We start from the raw sequence: 22,473 nt of genomic DNA on the forward strand, positions 1-22,473 counted from the left end.
GGGAAAATAAATCCCAGTAGGCTTCCAGAGTTTTGCATCCTGTAGTTTATTACATTTGTCAGTAAAAGCAGCAAGGATTATGGAAGTAGATTTATTAATTTTATGAAATCCTGGCACGAAGGATTGGTGGCCCTCCGATAGAAAATGAAGTGGAAGTATTTTGCGAAAGACAGACATTGTGTACTTGCAGTGAAAAGTTATTATTGCAGCAAACCTGTTGCAAATAAATCGCTGTAGCAAATCCCTTGGAAGTTACTTGCCTTAAAGTCGATGGGATTATGTTTTATGTCTCCTTGTGCAAAGGAAGATCCTTGGTTTCAATGGGTGTTCATATTCCTCGGGGCAGTATACAGAATTAGAACAGCTAATCATAACAGGTTTGGAGAAGTTTCCTGTTGGTGTTTTAGCATTTGTTATTAGTGCCTTAAAGGCACACTCTCTGCTAAAATGAAGGTTCATTTTCTCTACTTTCAGTATCTCAACCTTTGTATAAGGTGTCCTTTGAAAGCCTTTAAAATATTTGATCCTTTTCAGCATCTATCATCTGTCTGTTGAGAGCAAACTGAGACAAGGACAGTGAATTGAGCTAAAAAAGGTGTTAACTGAAACATGATGATTAGACCATTTATAAACATGATCTGGTTTTCACCTCAAGACAGATTCCATCATGTCTGACAGAAAAAAATACTGGCATTAAGATCTGAATTGCTAAAAGCCTTTTCTTGAAGTTCTTAAGTCATATCCATCTGAAAGCAGTTGGAGGCTACTTGTATAAAATCTCTTCAAGGACTCTTTTGCTCTAGTAGGCAGGCACCTGAGTAGGTACCTGCATCACAGAGAGAGCACTTTCACTTGTCTCTAAATATTTCGGCACTTTCAGTGGGTATGGGTAATAAAGTCCCATTTTCTCTTAGAAGCGTGTCTCTACAGGAGAAGGTTAATGGGCCAAGTCATAGAAGCTGAAAAAGTGGCCTTGCTTTTCTCTTTCTTTTAAATAAGGAAGCAAGTCAAGTGTCCGTGCTGGTATCGCAGTACACCCTTAGTAATCGTAGCAGGCTATTTTCATTTTTGTCTCAAGTAGTAATTACTTTAACTCATACGAAATCACAAAGTAAGTTTTTGGTTTATACCAACGTTCACATTTTTTGCATAAATTTAATTGGAAACTACAGCTCCTATTTGCCCAAGATACTTCAATGGGTCTATTACCATTGCATCAAAACAACAGATAAAATCATAAATCTTAACATCTTGAGAACCGCTTAAGAACTATTATTCATGTTTCACGGAGACAAAGAACAATTTCCCTAAGGTCACAGTAAATGAGTTTCATGTGCTGCAGTCCTTGAGACCCAACTCATCACTGGGCCATCCTTTCTTCATTGCAGAGGGGCAACGACATGTTCCAGGCTCTGGTCTCTCACTGCCTCTTCCCCTGCTCTTTATGTCTGGTCTCCATGAGTCTTTTCTCTGCAACCCAGGGAACTTCACAGCTCACGGATCCAGCTGGCCAAACGTCCCCGCTTTTTGTGATCTGGACTCTCATTGTCCCTTGCTCTCTCCTGCCCTAGTTTCTTTTGGAAAGAAAAGAGGATGTATCAGTGGGAAGAAGACGGTGCCGTGCCTGTCCAGGTTCCTGATTGTGATTGCGTGTAAGGAGATTAGGACTCAGGGGGATACGTGCCCATCAAGGGAACGTGCCCAGTAAGTGCCAGGCATATTGGCATGCATCGTAGAAAAAGTAATTGTCGTTGTTCTGAGGAAAGTTTAATAGTTGTAGTGGTTACAACAGGGTGGCTGCTGCTCTACAACTTCAGTGCTCCCTGCAAGTGGTACTTAGGTCTTCACAATATCCTAAGAGTTAAGTCAGCAAATACCCTTATCACGATAAGGGTCAGCTGAGCATGAGCCAGCAGTGTGCCCAGGTGGCCAACAGCATCCTGGCCTGTATCAGGAACAGCGTGGTGAGTAGGACTCGGGAGGTAATGGTCCCCCTGTACTGGGCACTGGGGAGGCCCCACCTCGAGGGCTGTGTCCAGTTTTGGGCCCCTCACCACAAAAAAGACATTGAGGGGCTGGAGCGGGTCCAGAGAAGGGCAACGGAGCTGGTGAGGGGTCTGGAGAAGAAGTCTCATGAGGAGAGGCTGAGGGAGCTGGGGGTGTTCAGCCTGGAGAAAAGGAGGCTGAGGGGAGACCTTCTCGCTCTCTCCAACTCCCTGAAAGGAGGGTGTAGCCGGGGGGGGTCGGTCTCTTCTCCCAAGTCCCAGGCGATGGGACAAGAGGAAATGGCCTCAGGTTGCGCCAGGGGAGGTTCAGATTGGAGATTAGGAAAAATGTTGACACTGAAAGGGTTCTTAAGCCTTGGAATGGGCTGCCCAGGGAGGTGGTTGAGGCACCATCCCTGGAGGGATTTAAAAGCCGCGTTGACATAGTGCTGGGGGACATGATTTTGTTTTGGTTTGTTTTCTTTTTTTGTCAGAGTTAGATTGATGGTTGGACTAGATGATCTTGAAGGTCCCTTCCAACCTAGATGATTCTATGATTCTATATTACAGCTGAGGAGACTGGGTCATTTAAGCACATGTTGAAATGGTTTGCTGGATCACGACCACACAGAGTAACTACTTTATGTGAAGCTGTATAGCAAGTTAGTGAAAGTGCTAGAATTTTATGGCCTTGTTTCCAATGTTTGTTCCCCATCAGATTTGTACTGTCAAAAAAGTCACTTCAAAAGGGTCAGGCTTTTGTTGGAAGGAAGCAACCCAAAACCACGTGCCTGCTTTTGTTAATTATATCATCCATGTGGACAGTAAGCATCTGAAAGCCTCACAGCCTTATTAATAGAAGTGCCTGTGTGTGTGCTATGTAAGTATGTAAATCTTGTTAACATCTTATTGAATGAAGGCAAGTACATATGAATCTATATAAGTATATCTGTATGTATAAATAGGATGCTTATCCACATGTAAGTGGTTGAAACAGAAATCTAGATGTTCTGGTATGGAATTTATTTCTTCTCCAGACTGCTTGAAATTTATACCACTAATGGATGCAAAATGCTCACAGTTAAACTGAAAGTGCAAGACTAAGAACTGATAGTGAATTCGTCACATCAGAAACACTGTTTTTTACAGGTACTCATTCTTATGCAACAGTGTGTTACAATTCTGTAGAGTTTTTCTTCCCTTTTTTTCCCCTTCTTTAACAATTGTAAAGACCATTGTTACTATATCACAGACAGTATTTGATTAGCACTTAAGGGAAATATCACACCTTGCAGCTCAGTCTTCTAATGAACCTCAGACCTCCTCTGTTTCTATCACTTAATTTAAAATTTCCAAATCTTGAAAAAAGGCTGATTTCAATGTATTCCCATTCCTATGCTACAGTGCTATAGTGCAGTCAAAGAACTTTTCCACACGATCACGGTACTGTTATTACTCTTGATTTTGACATATCTGGATCAAGATTCAGATGTGTATGAACATAAGCAGTTTTTCTAAAAGCTTAATAGCATTTTCTTCCTTTATTTTCTCACATTCACTGTTGCCCTCTCCTTTCCCCCTTCTTTTTCCTTCCTTTCTTAAGAGCTTTCCTGTAACTGTAGTTTCTCCCTGAAAGGATATTTTTAACTTGGTGCTGGCTTGTAAGGAAGATAGCACATTATTTGTGTATCTTCATTGTGATTTTTATCCAGAAATAGAAAAGAAAGAATTTTAAGTGATCAGTGGCTTGCCTTCCCTAGGTTATCAGTTTGTGGCCTCTCAGAATGGGGCCTTATTTCTAAAATGCTCAGAAGATCTTAAAAGGTAGTCCAGATGGAACAAAATACATTGGTTCCTAAATACTTTTTGCAATCCTTTACATTGATTTTACACTGTGCTTAAAAGATTAAATGTTTGTTGAATCTGGTTCTAAATCTTTTATTTGAAAGTAGCACTATTTATGGTCTTTTAATTAAATGTGTTGGATAGCGAGAGTCAAAGTTTAATTGAAAAACTGGGATATGAATCCTGTTAAAAACTGTTCAAGTTGTAAAATATACCTTAGCATGAATGGGAATAAGGAAATCATCCACGGCTTTAATTATAGCTAATAAGAAATAATGTGATTTTCCTTTCTGTCTTTCTCACTCTAAAAACATCCAATGTGAGCAGCTTCTGTGAAACTTGTGGGTTTGCTTGTACACAGATGTAAGGATTATTTGCGTGCTGTCATTTGCCATTGATTTCAACGGCAGTTTCCACATGTCACGGAAAGCACACCATATAAAGCAGATGTGTGTTCTCCATGTATGCTATGTTAATAAACCAAGGAGGACATAATTATTTTAATAGAATTTGGACTGACATTTTGTAACATTTTCAAAAGGATTCAGAAGGCTTTACAAAAGAAGACAGCTACAGCACAAAAATACTAATTAAGATGAACTTTTCAAAGCTGATCAGTGACTTGGGTTTTGATTTTGGTTACCCAGCTGAAGATGCATTAAAGGCTGAACTTCAGAGAGCGCACGTTCTTTAAATTAGGGCTACCACAAGCAGCTCAGGTCCAAAAGTAAAAGCATCCTGACTTCCTACTCAGTCATTTGTGAAAACCGTGGCCTTATTTCTCTCCAGTCGCATTATGAGTCAAAGCTGGTTGGGAATAGAGGTGCAGGGGAAGCACATGCTCACCTGCCATAGTGCCATACTTAAGATGCTGAGTATCTAGGCTGTTAGCAAGAGAGTCCGCTCCTGTTGGTTGACCTAGGAGAATAAATAAAGATGCCATGGTCATGTGTTTCCTACCAAGACCCCATAATTTGGATTTCTTTGATGAGAAAGGCTGTTTCTCATATCCAATACAGAAGCCTGCAGTACTCTAAGATTGCTGTTGCATCTACATAAATGACGTAGCTCTACTGAAAGTTCTAAATAATGTAAAATTAAATAAGTCCACCCTCTTTGATTTCTTTATATGAATCCGGTGTTAGTTTTGTTTGTGGTTGGCCTCTAAGAAGACTGGATAACCCAGACACAGAAATTACAAAGATTTGCTCTATGTATTAAATTGGCATTACATCTTTCAGCATGAATTCAGGTTCTGCTGGCACTTCTAGGAGTCATTAGTGCTTTGGTGAATTTTCTCACACCTGTTTGAAATATGTTGGTTTGCAGTGCATGCTGCAAAGTGGGGTTACTTGGCTTATCATTAAGGATAAATCCCAGCTGCAGAGATCTAACAAATCCAGAGGAAGAATTCAGCAAATATATCCTATTTAGTCAGAAGCGCTTGCTAATCTTTCTCTCCGTCTTGAGCATTGCTCTCACTGTACAATGTGGAACTGGTCAGCTTATGTGAGAAATAGATGAGGGAGTACACTGATTAATGAAGGATCTGGAAAAACATGAATAGAGAAGAATATCAAGCATTCAGAGTATTCAATATTTAAGGTCAGTACAAGGTTTTGGAGAAGGAGTGAGGGAGAGCAGGGTTTAGGGTTCAATGGAAAGTGCCGTGGAGAGTTGTGGGCTTTGGGAACAAGAAAGAGCACTGAAGGTTGATGAGTAATTGAGCCACATGGGATCTATTATCTCTTGGTGTATTAAGTTCCTTGTGGTGATTATCCTCAGGATGTTAGAGTAGGCGGTGGTTAATGGGAGACTAGGGAGAGGGATCCGGGAAGAACAGGGGAGTATGCATAAGAGGAGGGTGGGATACTGGAGCTAGATGGTGAATTGTTAGGAGCTGGGAAAGTATTGTGGGGAAATACTGGGTGTTCTTGTCGAATTCTCATCTACTTGGGTTCGAATCTACTTTTGACCATTGTCAAAGAGCAGTCTAGTGTACTGAGCCACTATGGGTGTTTTTCTGCTTTTATGTTAGCTTTTATAGGCTCTGTGAAAGGGTGATGGTTTGGCCAAGGTGTGGGTAGTTGGCAGAGGAGAACAAAGAGCAGTGCCAAGCAGAGAAACATGGAAATAGCTTGGTTGGAAAGGCAGACCTCGCTGCGGTAACAGGAGATTGGTCAGGCTGCCTTAGGGTAAGGGCTGAGAGGAGTTAGAAGGTGGTGGGAGCAGAAGGTAAGGTTGTGGAATCCTTAGCTTCTGCTCTAGAACCCCTAATCTCATGCTCTAGAAGAATTGTGTTTTCCGAAACAAAAATCTGTTTTTCTGAACTCCTTAGCATAAAAAGCATCTATTGTCCCAGCCCACTGCATATCTCACCCTGTTCTGTACGCCCCCTTCACCCAGCTAACTTTGCTCTTAGGTCTACTATTGCTTTCCGGCACAGGGATTTGGTTCAAATATTGCAAATATAGTGGAGAACTCTTGATTGGGTGGTACTGCCTGTGATGTGTCATGATTGCACTGCAGCCACAACCATAAAAAATAGATTAAAAAAAGTAACTTGGTCTAACAATCTAGCTTTTCTTGAAAACTGTGGTTGTCCCCAGCATTTTCAGTACATTTTAACCATCTGGGAAGTTTAGTATTTTGTTACCAAGATGGCTTTTGACCGGAGAACCCTACGAAGATGAGATATAAGCAGAATAATTTCTGAAAGATTTCCTCCGCATTTCTGTCCGGCAGTCTGGTATCTGCCCCCTCTGTGTACCCATGGGAAGAGAAGATGTTGGGGGCCAGCTGTTTCTTGCAGCTTGCCGGTGGGGTCTGCGTCACATCAATGATGTCAGTCATTTACCTCAGTGAATAATAAATAACATGCACATCCACAGAAATGAGTGAGATTGTAGCGAAATGTTATATTGAAAGATGTACTTGTTGATTTTGAAAGTTTCAAATCGCTGTGTGTTTGTAGAATTAAAATTAAAATGATCCTAAGACACTTACCCAAAACGATAGTTCATTTTTCAGCCCTAAGTTTGTGGGCTACTTATTTGGAGAAGGTGCAGAATTCATTACAGTCAGCACAATTGTCTCTGCCTTCAAAGAGCAACTAAACCAGGCTAAGCAGTACTGGAGCCACTAAAATCTCAATAATACTTTTTGATAGCTAGTTATTATTTAATTTTAATTGAATTATATTGCAGAGACATACTTCAATAGAGAACCTAAATATCCCACTCAAGATCAGGGCTGTGATGTTCAAGGATCTGCAGGCAGAAACCAACATGTGTTTTCTACCACATTATGGGAAACAGTTTCCACCCAAGAGTTAGCTAAGAGTTTAATCCTGCAATTAGTATGCTCTCTGCCCAGAAACTATCACTTGCAGCACAGCAAGACAGATGGATTTCGGATTAGAAAGAAAACTCTCCCACAACAGAGAAATGCACAATTTATCAGATATAACTTGGGACAGTGGTTCATACTCCTCTGAAGCAGCTCTGGGAGACAGGATATCAGAAAATTATTATTTGTATTTCATTCCAATACAAAGTGGAGCCCATTGTGTCAGACACTGTATAAACAAATAGTAAGAGACGACTCCAGCCCCTAACATTTTGTAATCTAAATAGGCAAGGCTAACAAAACTCTACAGGAAATACAAGGATATGGCAAGGGAACGTGATTTCCCTGTGATCGCAGAGTTGATTGGTGATAGAGCAAGGAGCCAAATCCAACTGTTTGGATTCCCAGCTCTGCAGTCTGTACTGTGGTTGACCTTACTATTAAATGATTATTACTTTCTCCTGATGAGTTTCTTATATTTTACTGGTTTTCTTTTGTATTTGGTGTTATTTGTGTGTCAAAATGGCTATACAGAGAATAAGCCCCAGGAGGAGCAGTAAGCTAGTTACCCTACTTACATGAAAAAGAACAAAGCAATAATAGATCTATAGTCAAGGTAATTTTAAGTGTTTGTATGTCATAGCAAGGAGGGTTTTTTTTATATATATAAAAATATTTAAAAAGTGTACCATCAAGGATTACTTTAAGCGAAAATAGCAGCTGGCTTTGAAATTAATGAATATAATCTGTAACAGGTACATATATAAAGCATGAAGTAATTCCTGGCATTCTTCAGTTGATACAGTATCTGAAAGTCGGGGAGAAAACATTAGAATCCAGGAAAGCTACACAAAGTATTTTATTTTATGATTTTTTTTCCTGCAAGTGGATGAACAAGCATTACAAACATGCCCTACACCTGTAAGATCTAGTTATATGGCAGGTAACCAGGGAATATTCTGTGTTTTAAAATGAAATCTGCACATTGAATCAGGCAGAGAACAGCTGGCTTAGAAATCAGCCTGAGAATCAGAATAATCTATGAAAGGTATTTGTGTTAGCATTAAACATTTTTGCATGCTGTCAGTGCAGAAGACAGCCTCTGAGCTTTGTGGATTAAAGAAGTGGCTGGTATGACTTTCTGGAATTGGGTTGCCTTGTTAAGAATGGAAAACTCAATTAAAATTTAGTTATGAGAAAGCTATGCGAGCCCTCGTGCTTCACTGCTGCGCAATGTGGATTCATGTTTTAAAAGGCAGAGTTTTCAGTCAAATTCGTGTCAAGTTATTAGCGAATAAGGATATGGTCTTTTCTGCAGCTCTTGCTTTTTGGGCAGAGAGCTGTAGACCGATATGCACGTGTATCTGATAAGCAACAGAAAAGCAAATGAAGGTAAAAAGAAACTATTCTTTAATAGCCAAATGCAAATACACTTGGAAGACTAACTAAAGCACAAAGTAGGGAGATGCAGTCTTGGATATAAGAAACAACTTTGTTAAATTATACTGTGTTCAGGAGCAATGTACCAGCACCAAGGAAGAGCAGGCGTTCACTTACTACAGCACCTCTAGTTACAATGTCAGGATGTGAATCCTGTTTTTTCTGCAAACGGGAGTTGCCTCAGCTACTTTTAATCCATGCTTTTAGATATGTCACTGCAGACTGAGCATGGATGCTTTTCCCTTGGATTTTGCTTGAGATTATGCCTGTACAAAATCATTTACATTAACTCATAATAGGAAATTATAAGAGAAAATTAACTAAAATCAGATTAACCAAAAAGCTAAAATTAAATGAAAACAAAAACTGTTAGTATGGAACAAAAGTGCCCACACACAGACTTGCTCCAAAATAACTAATTGTATGAAGTAAAACCAACTGTTATTTTAGTTCCAGTTTTTTTTTGTGCAGACAAGCCCTAGGACCTCTGGCAATTAAAATATAATTGTTCTTGTGATGCAAATACTTAAAACCATTCTAAGGCCCTTTTAAATTGCCAGTACAGCGTAAAGTAGACACAGCGCTGCTGAAAATGGGGCCAGAGAGAGCGAGGCCAGAGGCAGCAAGGCCCGTCATATTTTATAAGGGTTTTTAGGAGACAGCCCTTGCCAATCGCATGAGGTAAAAGAAAGGAGAGGAGAGTCAAAGGGTTTGCAGTGAAAAAGCAGATTGCGGAAAGCAGGAGAAATACAGTAAATGAAAACCCACAAGTACAAATGGCAAAGGATCAAAGGTTGAGGGGCTGTGTAGGAGGGAGGTGCTACTGATGCTCCCAGACATTCAGGGATGGAAAAAATTCCGTTAAAACTAAGCACCTGCTGCTTAAGATTAGGGCTTCAAAATTGCAAACCATGTCAGTAAAAGCATTTTGCTTTGCAGTTTAAAGGGGAGCTAAAGGAAACAGCCAAAGTATTAGGAGGTGGAAAAAGAGAGAATGGGGAAATATTTTAATGAAACTGAGCTGCGTACATTTAAGATGGGATATTGCTTAGGCATGGCTGGTTTCAATCTGATTTTAATTTTTGTTCCCCGGCTTTTCAGCTGTCTTCTTGAGCAAAAAGAGACTTTTCAGTTTAGTTTAGTAAGGGAATAGGCAACCGAGCTTTGGATGGCTTCCTAACCTTGTGCCTCATTCCTCTTCATGGGTGTGTCCGACTCTTAAATTTCTGTTTCTTAATCCTACTCTAGCCTTTGTGGGCTGAGGAGGGATGATTTCTGACTCTCTCGCCCATCGTAGGGTAGAACGCAACGCTGAAATCCCTTCCGACGGAGTAAAGGCTGGCAAGCGTTAAGAAACCACAAGAGCTTAGATACAGAACCAGCCTATACTTAACTGACATACACACGCTCGCATCGGCGTGCCCCCGCAGCCAAGAACCCAGCCGAAGGCGGCTGCTGGGTTTGAAACGGCTCTTTCTCCTGCCCCGTACCGCTCAGATACTCGCGACTCGATGAGCCGAGTATCCCGTGTCAGGCATTGGCAGCAGGCAGCGGAAAGCCAAAAAGCCGTTCCCAGTCCTTCACACCGAGAGGGAATCGATCAGATTGTCACTAATAAATCGGGGGGGGAAGAAAAAAAACCAAAAAACCAGCCTAATCTGCGGTGTGCCCTCTCTCTAGTCCCACTCCCCGACTCCAATTTAAGCGCTCCGTTTCCCATTAAAGAATTTAAGATTAACCTGATGATTGCTTTTAAATAGGAAAAAAAGAGGTTGCTAAAAGGACTTGTATGTCTAGAGTCTTAGTTTCCCCTGCCTAATGAAGGGATATTCGCTCTTCTTGTCTGCTTTGAATACCAGATGTCTCTGCACAGTCAAATTGAGACATCCTGAAAGAGAAAGATTTTCAGATGTCCTCGGCTTTTTCTGGAAACTGGGCCTCTTTAAAGATGTCTCAAGTATGACACTCAAAAACAGAGTCGTCCCAGATTGCACAGTGCTTTTCAAATCCCAGCCAGCATTTTTAGTAGCCTCTGCCTCAAGGAGTCTGGGCACCTTACCCAAAAAGAGCTAAAAATGTAATTTGCAGTTCTTCAAGTAATCCAAAACAAAGTATCAAATCCCTTCCCATCTTCCTTTGCCAGGGAAAGTCCCCGCGCACTGGAACTGGCCTCATTCGGCTGCACAAGGGACAGGAGAAGTAAATGGAGGGTGGAGTGGGAGAGCTTTTGGAAGAATGATCAGGCTGTGCGTAGCGCTCAGCCCTACTTAATCACGGATGCCTTGCTTGAGAATCGAGTTCCAAATATTTCCATGGTGCTCAAACACAGAGTTACCTGGCTGTCGTCTGTGCTGAAGAATTTCAACCACCAGAATTTCCTTGGCTGGGCTGCAGCTGATGGCTTTTTCCATTATTTTAATACTCACTCAGCAGATACTTACTCGGTGTGGGTCACTAACCAGGCAAGAAAGTATCGACCGACTGTTGAATTTTCCAAATGTGAAGGTTTTTATGCCTGTGTATTGTGGCCACAGAGGAACAGTCTAAAACTGTGTAGAATAAATGTGCGTGGCAATACGCATATAGCACATGACAGACACAGGACTTGACATCTGACTAAACGTCTGATCTTTGCCTTTTTATAATAGTACACCCCTTTTGAGACTTCATCCTTTGGACAAAATGAGGGATTGTTGAGGAAAAATTAGTCAATGTAGAAGTTTTAAGAAGTGATTGAAAATAGTTCTGCTACAGGTGGACTGGGAAAGGTTTTCATTTCTCAGTTTCTTTTTCTTAACAGGCTAAGATGGATGTCGTAAGACATTAATCATCCTAAACAAATGAATAAATCATCTGTACTACTATCCAGATGGGTTGTGGTGAGGTTAGGGAAGTAAAGCAAAGCGATGTGATAGACTGCTGCTGTCTTGAACCATTTGCCATCCAGCTCGCTTTCTGTTCTGGCTACCAACTGTTGCTGCCAAAGGAGCTGTCACAGCACGTTTTAGCATCATCAGAGGGGAATGCCAGGTGGACCTGTGGAACAGACACCTCTGGTTTCGAAAAGAGGCTTAGAGAAGTGTGATTGGAGCCATCACAAATAATCATCTTAACATAAATTCCCATTACAAGGTGTACTGAAAAGAGCTGGTCTGCTCTTTGGAGGTGTAAAAAGGGGATGTAGAAAAATGCATTTTCTTCTCTGCAGTAATCTGTGCCCTGTTCTGATGCCCACACTTACAGAAGGGTACAGAAATAACTGGACAAAGACTTCAAAGACAGGCCACAGAAAAATGTTCCTTAGGAGCTGGAAGATCTGACTTGTGAACCTTGTCAGGGTGTTTGGGAGCGATAAATGCATTTTCAAAAGTTGCTCCGGAGAATGTTTTGAATATTCTTTCAAATTTGTGTTAAAAGGAGGCCCAAAGTTTTTTTAATTTTTAGTTATTTTTGCCAGTTATTTAGAAAAAGCTTAAAGCCTCCTTGCCTGAAAAAATGCCACTTTAGCGAGTAAGAAATTAGAAAATTATACCCATTTTTAGGATCAGGCTGTGTACGTTCTTCAGTGTGCGTTGCCTTGCATCCCTGAATTAAGAGACTAGAACCAACTTCAGGTATCTGGGCTTCAGCTGGTTGCCTAAGGAGTAAGGAAGAGCTCATCTGCTCCCACTCTGATGATGCACAGCTGGCCAAGAGGATTGCTTTTAAGGTCTCTGAAGAGCCAAAGAATCTAACCTATAGCTGGAGACAGGACACAGGAAAGGACAAATTGGTGTACTGAGGAGACGCAGACACTTTCTGGGTTGGCTTCTGGCGTGTCTTATTCCAACATGCAGGGTCACACTAACCACAAGGCATGGGACTTGGAAATAGTTTTCACCAGGCTCGGTAGGAGGGCCCTGAGGAGCTTCTTGCCTTCCTGCACAGCTGGGGGCATGATTCAGCTTCCAGGATCATGTGAGCGTGTTGCAACCAGGCGATTCTCTGTCCTTGCAAGAGGCTCATTCCAGGTAGCATTATGATTTTTCTTCTTCCATACTAGGAGCACGCTTCTCACTAATTACCCTCCTTAAGATACAGTAATTAAGGCCTTTGGGTTTACAGTATAGACGTCTACCTGAAACAATACGTGGCTTGAACTCCCAAGTATCAGAGGAGGTTCAGGTAGGTCGTTTTAACCCCAGCCCTGATGTGTGGAAACAGTTTTGCTGTTTTGCAGAAATTCATGTGTTTTATGCCCAGAAATAACCATTACGATCATATGGTCTGACCTCCTGCATAGCACAAGCCTTTCAGCCCATAATTTCTGCATTAGGTACACATCCTGTGGTTAACCCGCATCCTGTGGTGGGATTATATATCGAGTTTTGTATTGATTAGATTATGACTTGGTACAAATTACATTTTTAGCTTGGATTTTTAGCAGTGTAGGCTTGCCTCTGTAGGGTTTTTCCTTTTAGAGTTTTGTGGGGGCTTCTCCCAGTTACTCTTCTTTGCCATCTTGTTCTTCAGCTCCTTCCTGCAATAGCAATTTATGTTAAACGAGCGCTCTCTAACTTCCTTGCCTTGGGCTTGCACAGACTGAATACACCTTCTACGGTACTGTGGAGAAGATGCCTGGAAGAAGTTGTTCCGTGAAGGCTGGAACTAAATATCATTTTCCTTCAGACTTAGATCCTTTATAAACCCTACATGTAGTCCTTACGATAACCTCAACTTTCCTCATGTCCTTTATGCCTTGTCTTCCCGGTGAAGGACAGAATGTGCTAGGTGACTCTCACGTTGCCGTGTCTGTTTGCAGCCAAACAGAATAACAGAATATGTAACAGCTGAGTTCTTTGCTGCTTTTTTTTTTTTTTTTTTTTTTTTAACATCATCAGGGCAGTAATTTGCGTGTCCGTCCTTCAGCAGTCGCCAATTTTCACAACGCTGGTAAGAATTTAATTTTCCTTGGGATTCCTAAACTTTTGTCGAGATTGACAGGTTCAGAAGTTACTGTGTGTGGCGGGAACAAGGCAGACAAACGGATGATTAGAAAGACAGCACAGACACGTAAATTTGTTTCCTTAGGAAATGGAGCTGCAGATTATTACCTAGGGAATTTACGGATCTTTAAAATTGCTACCTCTGGGTATTCTTAGTAGTCATCTTCCTTCCTGTCTTTCTTTGAATCTTCTCTTAAGGTCTTTGGAGGTTTTGGGAAGGAGAGGGACCATGTGAGTATGTACAAAAAATTAGGCCACATTTTCAGTGTTGTGAGGCGATACACGTGGGAAGCAGGAGACACCACCTTACTGTGACTTTCTTGAAGCTTTTTGGTGCCAAGAGTCCTCTCGCAAAATTGCGTTATTCGAATGGTGTAATTACGTGGGATTACTCTCAAATATGCAACCAGAGTGACTGATAAATGATTTCCTTTTCTCCAGCAGTCAAGCAAGATTAATTAGGTACAGTTAGTATGGTGACACTTTGAAAATGCAAAGCGTTATATAAATGTTGAGTGGTATTTATACTGATTATATACAGGATGTTGGCTGATAGGAAAGACATAAAATGTTTTTTAATGCATTTCTGTATATGCAGCTTCAGGTAAGAAAGTACTTTTATAAATGTACTTGGCAAAGGGTTTTAAGAATTATGTAATGGATGCTTTGAATGCCTAAGTGTGGGTTTAAAAGTGGCCTGATTTTTAGACACCCATCTATGGCTATCACACGTAAACTATGTTTATGCTCTGCCTGTCAACTCGTTGCCCTCACAGTGCTGCGCTTTTACATTCTTGAGTCTTGGGACGTCGTACGGTCCTCATCACTCTCCCATGGCAGTCAGCATTGGCCAAATGAGAAAAGGTAAACAGATGGCTTGTAGGTATTTCTAGTGCTGCTGCTATTTACTGCCCTACTGATTTTACTGTTTACTACTAATATTTACTGATTTATTTATATCTGCGTTTGTATGGCACCTAGAACAGGTTTACTTTTTTTTTTTTTATTACCATTTGAAAAAGTTTGTCCATCCTCCACACTCTCAGTTACTCATTTGTACTCATCCTGCCAAAGTTTTCCACCCTCTCAGCTGTGCTGGATGCCAAGTGAACACTTTGTGTGGCTGTGCTCTAAGTGGGGGAGGAAGTGGAAGCTGCAATGAGGGAAGGAGGAGCAAGTCGTTGAATATTATCTCCTTAATTGCTTTTTTTGAAATCTATTACAAGTTGTTCTTAAAAAGGTAATTCACCAGCGCTAATGTAATGCAAAAGGAAAGGATTTTTCACAGTGATTAAATAGATTCCTGAAAAGTCCCCCAAGCTCCCAAACTTTCAGATCTGCGGTAAGAAATAGGAAAATGTGGTAGTTCCCCAGTTAAGATGGAATGGATCCTTCATTCTGGAGATTTCCATGAAGACTGCGTTCACTGCTCATACTAGCAGGACTTTTTAATGAGTTATTTTGTCTGTGTGTACTTTTCTACTTTGTGTTTCATCAAGGGGAGGAAGCCTGGTGTAAAGGCAGTGTAGCCAAGCTGGGTTGTATTGTGTGCTTGGGCACCCCATCTTCTCAGCTGTGGATAATGGATTGACCAAAGTCATGGCTGGGACCAAAGGGAAGAGACCAGGGGCTCAAAATGAAGTCTCCCTGGTCCTCTCCTGGTAACATAACCCTGCACGCATCACTTCTAGCGCCCAAAGGTCCTCCGTGGCTGCCATGGAACCACTCTTGCTGACTTATTCTGTGTTGTTTTCCTTTTCATCACCTTAAAAGTCACTGCTTGTTTCCTGCAGATCCTCCTTTAGGCCGGTTTCGTAACCAGCCGATTGCACGATCCAAACACTTGACCTGTAGCATATATGGGACCTGGGTGCAAATGTATGGGCTCTGGGCCATCGCTGTTGCCTGTTGATGATACTTCATTGGAATTGCGAAACCGTTATGTGGCAACACCATGTTATTGGAAGAGGCATAAGTGTTTGGTTTGTTCTCGTGTGATTCCTACACAAATATAAACTACACTGTGAGCTGGGGTAGAACTAACTGATGAGTGGTGTTGGGTTTCCCATTGCTCTTTTTTTGCAAAAATGTGGATGTTATGTTGGCAAGCAGAACGCATACCCACACATTAGTTCAAACTTCCCCTTTCTTTTCTTTGTCCCGCTCGAATAATAACAAATAATCATGACTTTTCCCTAAGCTTGGCTGTCCCCAGGCCTGACTCCCTTTACATAGTCTGAGAGTTAGATTGCTTCGATATGCTCTAACCTGTGCTGTAGAAAAAGTGTTACCCGGTGAGTGCTGCACAGTGCTGCAGGACTGCTGTTTGCCAGGACAAAGCAAAGATTATTACCTTCATCCACTTGTATATACTGTGCTTTGCCCCTTTAATATCATTGATCTCCAACTTTAATTTCTGCTGCTTGTGGGGTAAAAGCGACTTTGCTTCTGCAGCCCCAAGTCTCAGCAATGCCCAGTGACAGAGCGCAAAGACCGATGCCGCCTGTTTCGCCTGCTCAGGGTGAATGTTCAAAAGCATTTCCTTCCTGCAGAGCCCTACCCGTGGACCTGTTTCAGTGGTTTTATCTCATTTTTGTCTTTTGCTTTAATGTGTTTAGCGTGTCTTAACCTAATAGCTCAGATTGACCCCTAGCAATACTAGGGTAGGTAGGCGCTAAAGAAATGGAATTTGTTATGATGATGTCGAGTTCAAGTACTGAAAAAGTCTTCAAGATATCTTGGTACATTTGTCATTGTGGTTGCACGTGACAGAAGTTTTGATTTATTGTTACACTATTAACTCTTGTACGTTACGTGGGGTGCACAGCATGTATTTTAGCAATGTTCCAAAGTCAAAATGATAACAATAATAAAAGAAGATTAGCCTAGAATTTAAATGGGGTGAAAGAGCTTTTTGTTTTAGTGGCAATGATAATCAAAGCAAAAAGAGAAACAGGCTCCTTTTAATTTTTACAGGACAAAGGTAAATCACAGCTACCACTGGTTCTTTCATTGCTTTTTTCAGGTGACCGTATGTGTCACCTGATGTATGACCCTTTAACTTCATGGTTGGATTGAATCCAGTGTCCTCCTTACAGCCAGGACGCACAGGTGACTGCCGTCCTACCTCCTCCAACTGGTCACCCTGCTTCTACCCCAGCAAAGGCCTGTTTTCGTCTGCAAGGCTCCCTGTAACTCACCCACATGCAAATGCTTCTGACCTTAATTAAAGCAGTTCACCTCTCTCTGCCTCAAGGGATGGTTTCCTCATAAGGCAGTTGTGTTTAATTAGCATTTGCATAGCATTCTGCTGGTTGCTCTCTGGGAGCGTTGTTGTTCGGTAGGAGCGTGGGATTGCTGAAGCCTGACTGGCAAGCTTTGCACCCTCCTAATTGAGACAGAAGCCAAGTAGAAGTTACACAAGGAAAGAACAGAGAATCGCTAATGATGGATCATTAGCAAGTAGCTCCTTTGAATGAATGTAGATAACTTTATAACTCTATCAAAGTGAAAAGTGGCATGATGAATTATGCATCAAACAATAAAAGCTCAAGGAAGACACTGGTTTTATAATTGCTGTGCAATTTTCTAGCGTGCTCTAGTTTGTAAGATTGATTTCTTTGGGAAGTGTGAAGCATTCTATGCCTGTTGTAGACTTAATGTCAATTTTGGTTTTTTTCTCATTAGAGGTTTTATTCTGTGTCTTTTGATATCACTGCAAAAAATCCCAGGGTTTGAGATACGCAAATTTTATCCTAGCACAATTTTGCACAAGCAAGTGAAAAGTGTATAGCTACTAAACAACTAGTTCCTTTGAGGGTTTGCTGATTTCTCGGTGTAAAGAGTTCTCAGATACACACACCTGAAATAAGATTGCTTTGTATCTAGATACTATTATATTTTTTAATAGAAATTGCCTAATAGTTTTGTGGCTCCATTGAATTTCTAGACTAATAAATCTCTAAGGGGCATTTTTGCTCTGAAATTATCTTCAGAAGCATTTCAGTTGGCACAGATAGATCATTCCTGTGGCTTGCACGGGTGCCAGTTCAGCCCTCAGTCAGTCCTAGGAAGAGGAATTAATACAAATATTGCCTCGTGATGTCACCTGTCTCTTTAAAATGTACTAATCTCTCACTTGAGATTTTCTCTAAAAATTGAACTGTGTTCAAAGTGACTAGAATTAGAGGAATAAGCTAATAGAAAAGTTATCCCTGATGTGAGCTATTTCTTAGCTTTCTATTCTAATGATTATTAGTGGGTGAAAGGGAGTGTGAGAGATCATCTAATGCATCAGCAAGCCCCAGGGATCAGCCATAGGATCAGCTATGCTAGAATAATTCTTAAAGACCTGATTGATAAGAACTCTGCAGCTTCTCAGCATTTTGTTACCCTTACCGTTATAAAAGTTTATTTTCTAGTACCTGACTTCAGTTTCCCTTGTTGCAATTTAAACAAATTATTTCTCATTCATCATGGACGTAAAAAAGGATTGCAGAAAGGTTGCATGGATTTTTGGGGGGTTTGGGAGTTTTGCTGGTGGTGGTTGTTTTTCACATTTTTTGAAGGCAGTTTTGAAGATGTTTTTCCCTAGCCCTTCGCTTTAGGTCCGCAATTCCACTTTGTTCAGTTTGTCGTGTTTTCTCTGATCGTTTCAGTTGCTGTCCTGTAGAACCTCTTCAGGTGTTCCAGATGGCTGTGCAGTGGGGGCCCCACACCAGACACTGCTCCAGCTGTGCCTGCCAGCTTTAACTAGAGCAAAAAGATTATTTCATGTGTCCTGCAGGCTTCTCTCTTGTCTGTACATCTCTGTATGACACTTGCCTTTTTCGCAACAGCATCAAGTTGTTGACTCATCTTCGCTTTGTGATCTAGAATAACCCCTAGCTATTCCTACCTTGATATTTGTCCCCTGCCCTGTATTTATCAAATTGAATGTGATTCCTTGCCCTTGACATTATTGAATTTCACCCTGTTTTATCAGACCTTTTCTCCAGCATAGCCAGGTCACTGTGAAATCTGCTTCACTGTCAGTTTTAGCTTGAAGTCCTCAGAAACCTGAACACGTATGATCTGAGTTCCATCAGCAAACCCACTAAAAATCATAGAATCATAGAATTGTCTAGGTCGGAAGGCACCTTTACGTCCAACCATCAACGTGATTGACAAAACCCATCACTAAATCATGTCACTAAGCACTATGTCAACCCATCTTTTAAACACCTCCAGGGATGGTGCCTCAACCACTTCCCTGGGCAGCCCATTCCAAGGCTTAAGAACCCTTTCAGTGTCAACATTTTTCCTAATCTCCAATCTGAACCTCCCCTGGCGCAACTTGAGGCCATTTCCTCTTGTCCCATCGCCTGTGAGTTGGGAGAAGAGACCGACCCCCCCGGCTACACCCTCCTTTCAGGGAGTTGTAGAGAGCGAGAAGGTCTCCCCTCAGCCTCCTTTTCTCCAGGCTGAACACCCCCAGCTCCCTCAGCCTCTCCTCATAAGACTTGTTCTCCAGACCCCTCACCAGCTCCGTTTCCCTTCTCTGGACCCGCTCCAGCCCCTCAATGTCTCTTCTGTGCGAAGGGCCCAAAAAAAATGTACTGATTAATGTTTCATCCTGAACAGATTTTTCTGGAGCTCACTTGAAGCATTCTTCTCGTAGGAATTCATCCCAGGTAGGAATTCTCTGAATACGATTTCCCTCTCAGTATTGCTCCTGGCTTCAGATTTACCTAGACCGTGTTTCTTTAGTGAGTTTATGGAAAAAATATCAGAGAATTTTCTTTCTGAAAGTCAGATCTTGATGTGGCATCCTGCTGGTTGGAGGGTCATCTCACCTGACTTTAGACATCTGGGTGGTAGAGGTCTGCATCTAAGGTATTTGTCTGCCCTCTCCTTTATGGAGAAACATTGGTGATCACAGTTCATCTGGCCAGGTTTAGTCATTTGCCAGTGCCTTAGAAGAACGACACTGTAAATGTGTCTTTTCATCTGCATTAACTCCAAAGGGAGTCTAAGCAACTAAACATCTGTATTTAGGCTATTGGCATCTAAAGTTGGATGGGATGTATCTCCCCTCTGGCCCTTCTTCTGGTAGAAAGACAAGAGATCAAGCATACACTATTGGTTCTTAACAGATACATGCTGGCTATTTCTCATTTCCTGAGTACTTTCAGCGTGATTATTTGCTACAGTATTCAATGGAACTTGAAGTTAAATAATTTGGTCTGTAATTTCCCAGTTCAACCTCCTTTCCGTATTAAACACAGGAACCATACCTGCCCTCTTCCAGGAGCATATTCATCAGGAACATACATGTTTTTCTAAAAAAACTGTTTTTCTAAGCTGGTTTTTTTCCTTTACCTTATTTTATTCCACTTAGAGGTGGATACCTTTACTGTATTAATGATTTGATCACAGTTGATGAAGACTGTTGAAAAAACGGCATATTTTGGCATGCTGCATGACCTTTGTCAGCATCTCTCCTCAAATAAGTAGTAACTCAAGTAGTGAACTTCCGATTCATGCCTTTATAGGATGTCTCCTTGCTGTGGTTCATTTCCTTTGCTGGTCGACATCCTTCTCCTTCAGAAAGAAGTCATACACGGTTCTGCCTCTTAAGGTGCCCTATGTATTTCTTTGCGTTTCTAAGTAAAGCTGCAGTGTCATAGGCAAAGACATAAGTACATGTAACTTTTACTGTAAATTCTTTTTGATGCTATAATAAAGACCATAAATATGAATGGAGGAATTCTTTTGCCAATTGTCCAAAGCATCAAAGGTTCTTGAATTTTTGTACTAAAGTTTTCAACTGACAATTTGGGAAATTACTCTCATCTATTTCTCTATAAAACAGTTAGTCATTCTATGCATACACCGAGCATGTACCTCAGTGTGACCCCAGAGTAAATTTGTGGCTTATTCTGTCCTCTGAGACTGACAGTAATGGCATAGCTACTGGTCTGTAAGGAACTATACTGGAATCTCTGTTCAGCTCACTACAGAGGATTGCTAAGAAGTGAGATCTGATGACCTGCAATGGACATAAACGCCTTCTTATTGTTGCCATCTTCCCCAAGTGATTTCCACCTTTGAAATTATTCTTGCCAGAGTAAATAAACCATTGTTGAGTTTCTTATGGCTGCCGCTACCTATCTTTTTGATGGAAAACATAACACAAACTGGAAATATCTTTGCTGTGCACGATGTCAGTTCTACATCACTGCAAGATCATGGGGCACACTGTGGAGGTACTCGAGCTGTTGCTGACTGGAGATGGTGCTTCCCATCATCTGGTGGGCTGCTCCGGCACCAGTAACAGCGTGTTACACATGACATTTCGTTGTGGCGTATGGTTGTGCTGCCTCCTGTTGTAGACAGAGTGTGGGGATTTTTGCAGCACCTCCCATTGTGTGGGCTGGCATTGTTTGGGCATAGACCTATGAATTGATGATCAGAGAGCTGGAGAACCTCCCCTACGAAGACAGGCTGAGAGAGCCTGGAGAAGACAAGGCTCCGGGGAGACCTCATAGCAGCCTTCCAATATCTGAAGGGAGCCTACAGGAGAGCCGGAGAGGGACTCTTTGTCAGGAGATGTAGTGACAGGACCAGGGGTAATGGTTTTAAATTGGAAGAGGGGAGATTTAGATGAGATATTAGGAAGAAATTCTTTACTGTGAGGGTGGTGAAGCACTGGAACAGGCTGCCCAGGGAAGTTGTGGCTGCCCCATCCCTGGAAGTGTTTAAGGCCAGGCTGGATGGGGCTTTGAGCAACCTGGTCTGGTGGGAGGTGTCCCTGCCCAGGGCAGGGGGGTTGGAACTCGATGATCTTTAAGGTCCCTTCCAACCCAAACCATTCTATGATTCTATGATGCAGTACAACTCGGAGCACTCCAGTGTACATACCACTGGGAACAAGGGGAAGACTTTCTCAGCGTTGGACAAATATTCAGCAATTCCGCATCTGGGTGAACTACTTAAGACTGGCTTATTGGTATGGTACATTATTCTGAACTGGAATATTTTTAATCTATAATTCCAAAATATAACATTTCTGTGATAAGGACTGTGGTAAAACTGCCGTGAAAATTAGATACTTTCCTTTAAACTAACACAGACACTTAAATATAAATATGGGCAGTAGCTTTTGAAAATAATTTTCCTCCTGTCTGCTTTTTTTTTTACAGGACCAGGTGTCAGGTACAGTGAATTTGCTGTGTCACATCCCAGACCACCTCCGCTTGTTGGACAGCATACAGTGGAGATACTGAAGGGCATGCTGGGTTACGAGGATGATGCCATAGAAGAGCTGCTCCGCGCTGGTGCTGTGGCTCAGCATGAGGTCAGATAAGGAACATTAGCTACATTCCTTCACACTGAGTTCACATTACTTTGTCCTCTCTTTGCTCCCTTCAGCTCCCCTAATGGGACTCAAAGAGAAGACATAATTTAATTCCTAATTTTCTTCCATGTGTGTTTGTATGGTTTTAACACTGATGTATCAAATAAACAATCTCATACTGTCTGAGTGAAAGATTTTCTTGGGGGAGGTGGGGGTAAATGTAATTATGCAGTCCTGTGTGGCTACTCATTTTCTGTACTTCATATGGGAAATGGAGTTCTTATCATAATTACAGTAATTACCTAAACGTTTGTCCCCAGAAGGACGTAATGTTAGTGAAAAGAAGCAGAACCTTAAAAATCTGTATACTGGACTCTCCACTTGCAGAAAGCTGTCTTGTACCATTATTTTAGTAGAAAACCAATTATGTACAAATTGGTGGTTGATCTGATTCATTTTGAACAGAATCATCAGTCATTAACTCTTTGTTCATCTCTTTTTTAAATCACAGGTTGAGTAACCATTGCAAAAC

The 22,473-nt window shown here is 41.5% G+C and overlaps 1 protein-coding gene across 1 annotated transcript in view; it reads left to right on the forward strand.

Annotated features, from left to right (window-relative positions):
- Window positions 1-22,124, forward strand: part of SUGCT (succinyl-CoA:glutarate-CoA transferase) — a 347,492-nt gene extending 325,368 nt beyond the window's left edge. The window contains exon 14 of the mRNA XM_074146556.1: window positions 21,787-22,124. Coding sequence (XP_074002657.1) covers window positions 21,787-21,950 — 164 coding nt within the window. The 3' untranslated portion in view covers window positions 21,951-22,124. The remainder of the gene's footprint in view (window positions 1-21,786) is intronic.
- Window positions 22,125-22,473: the final 349 nt, after the last annotated feature.

Source organism: Numenius arquata, chromosome 4 (assembly GCF_964106895.1).
Source record: "Numenius arquata chromosome 4, bNumArq3.hap1.1, whole genome shotgun sequence".
In the NCBI taxonomy this organism is placed as follows: domain Eukaryota; kingdom Metazoa; phylum Chordata; class Aves; order Charadriiformes; family Scolopacidae; genus Numenius; species Numenius arquata.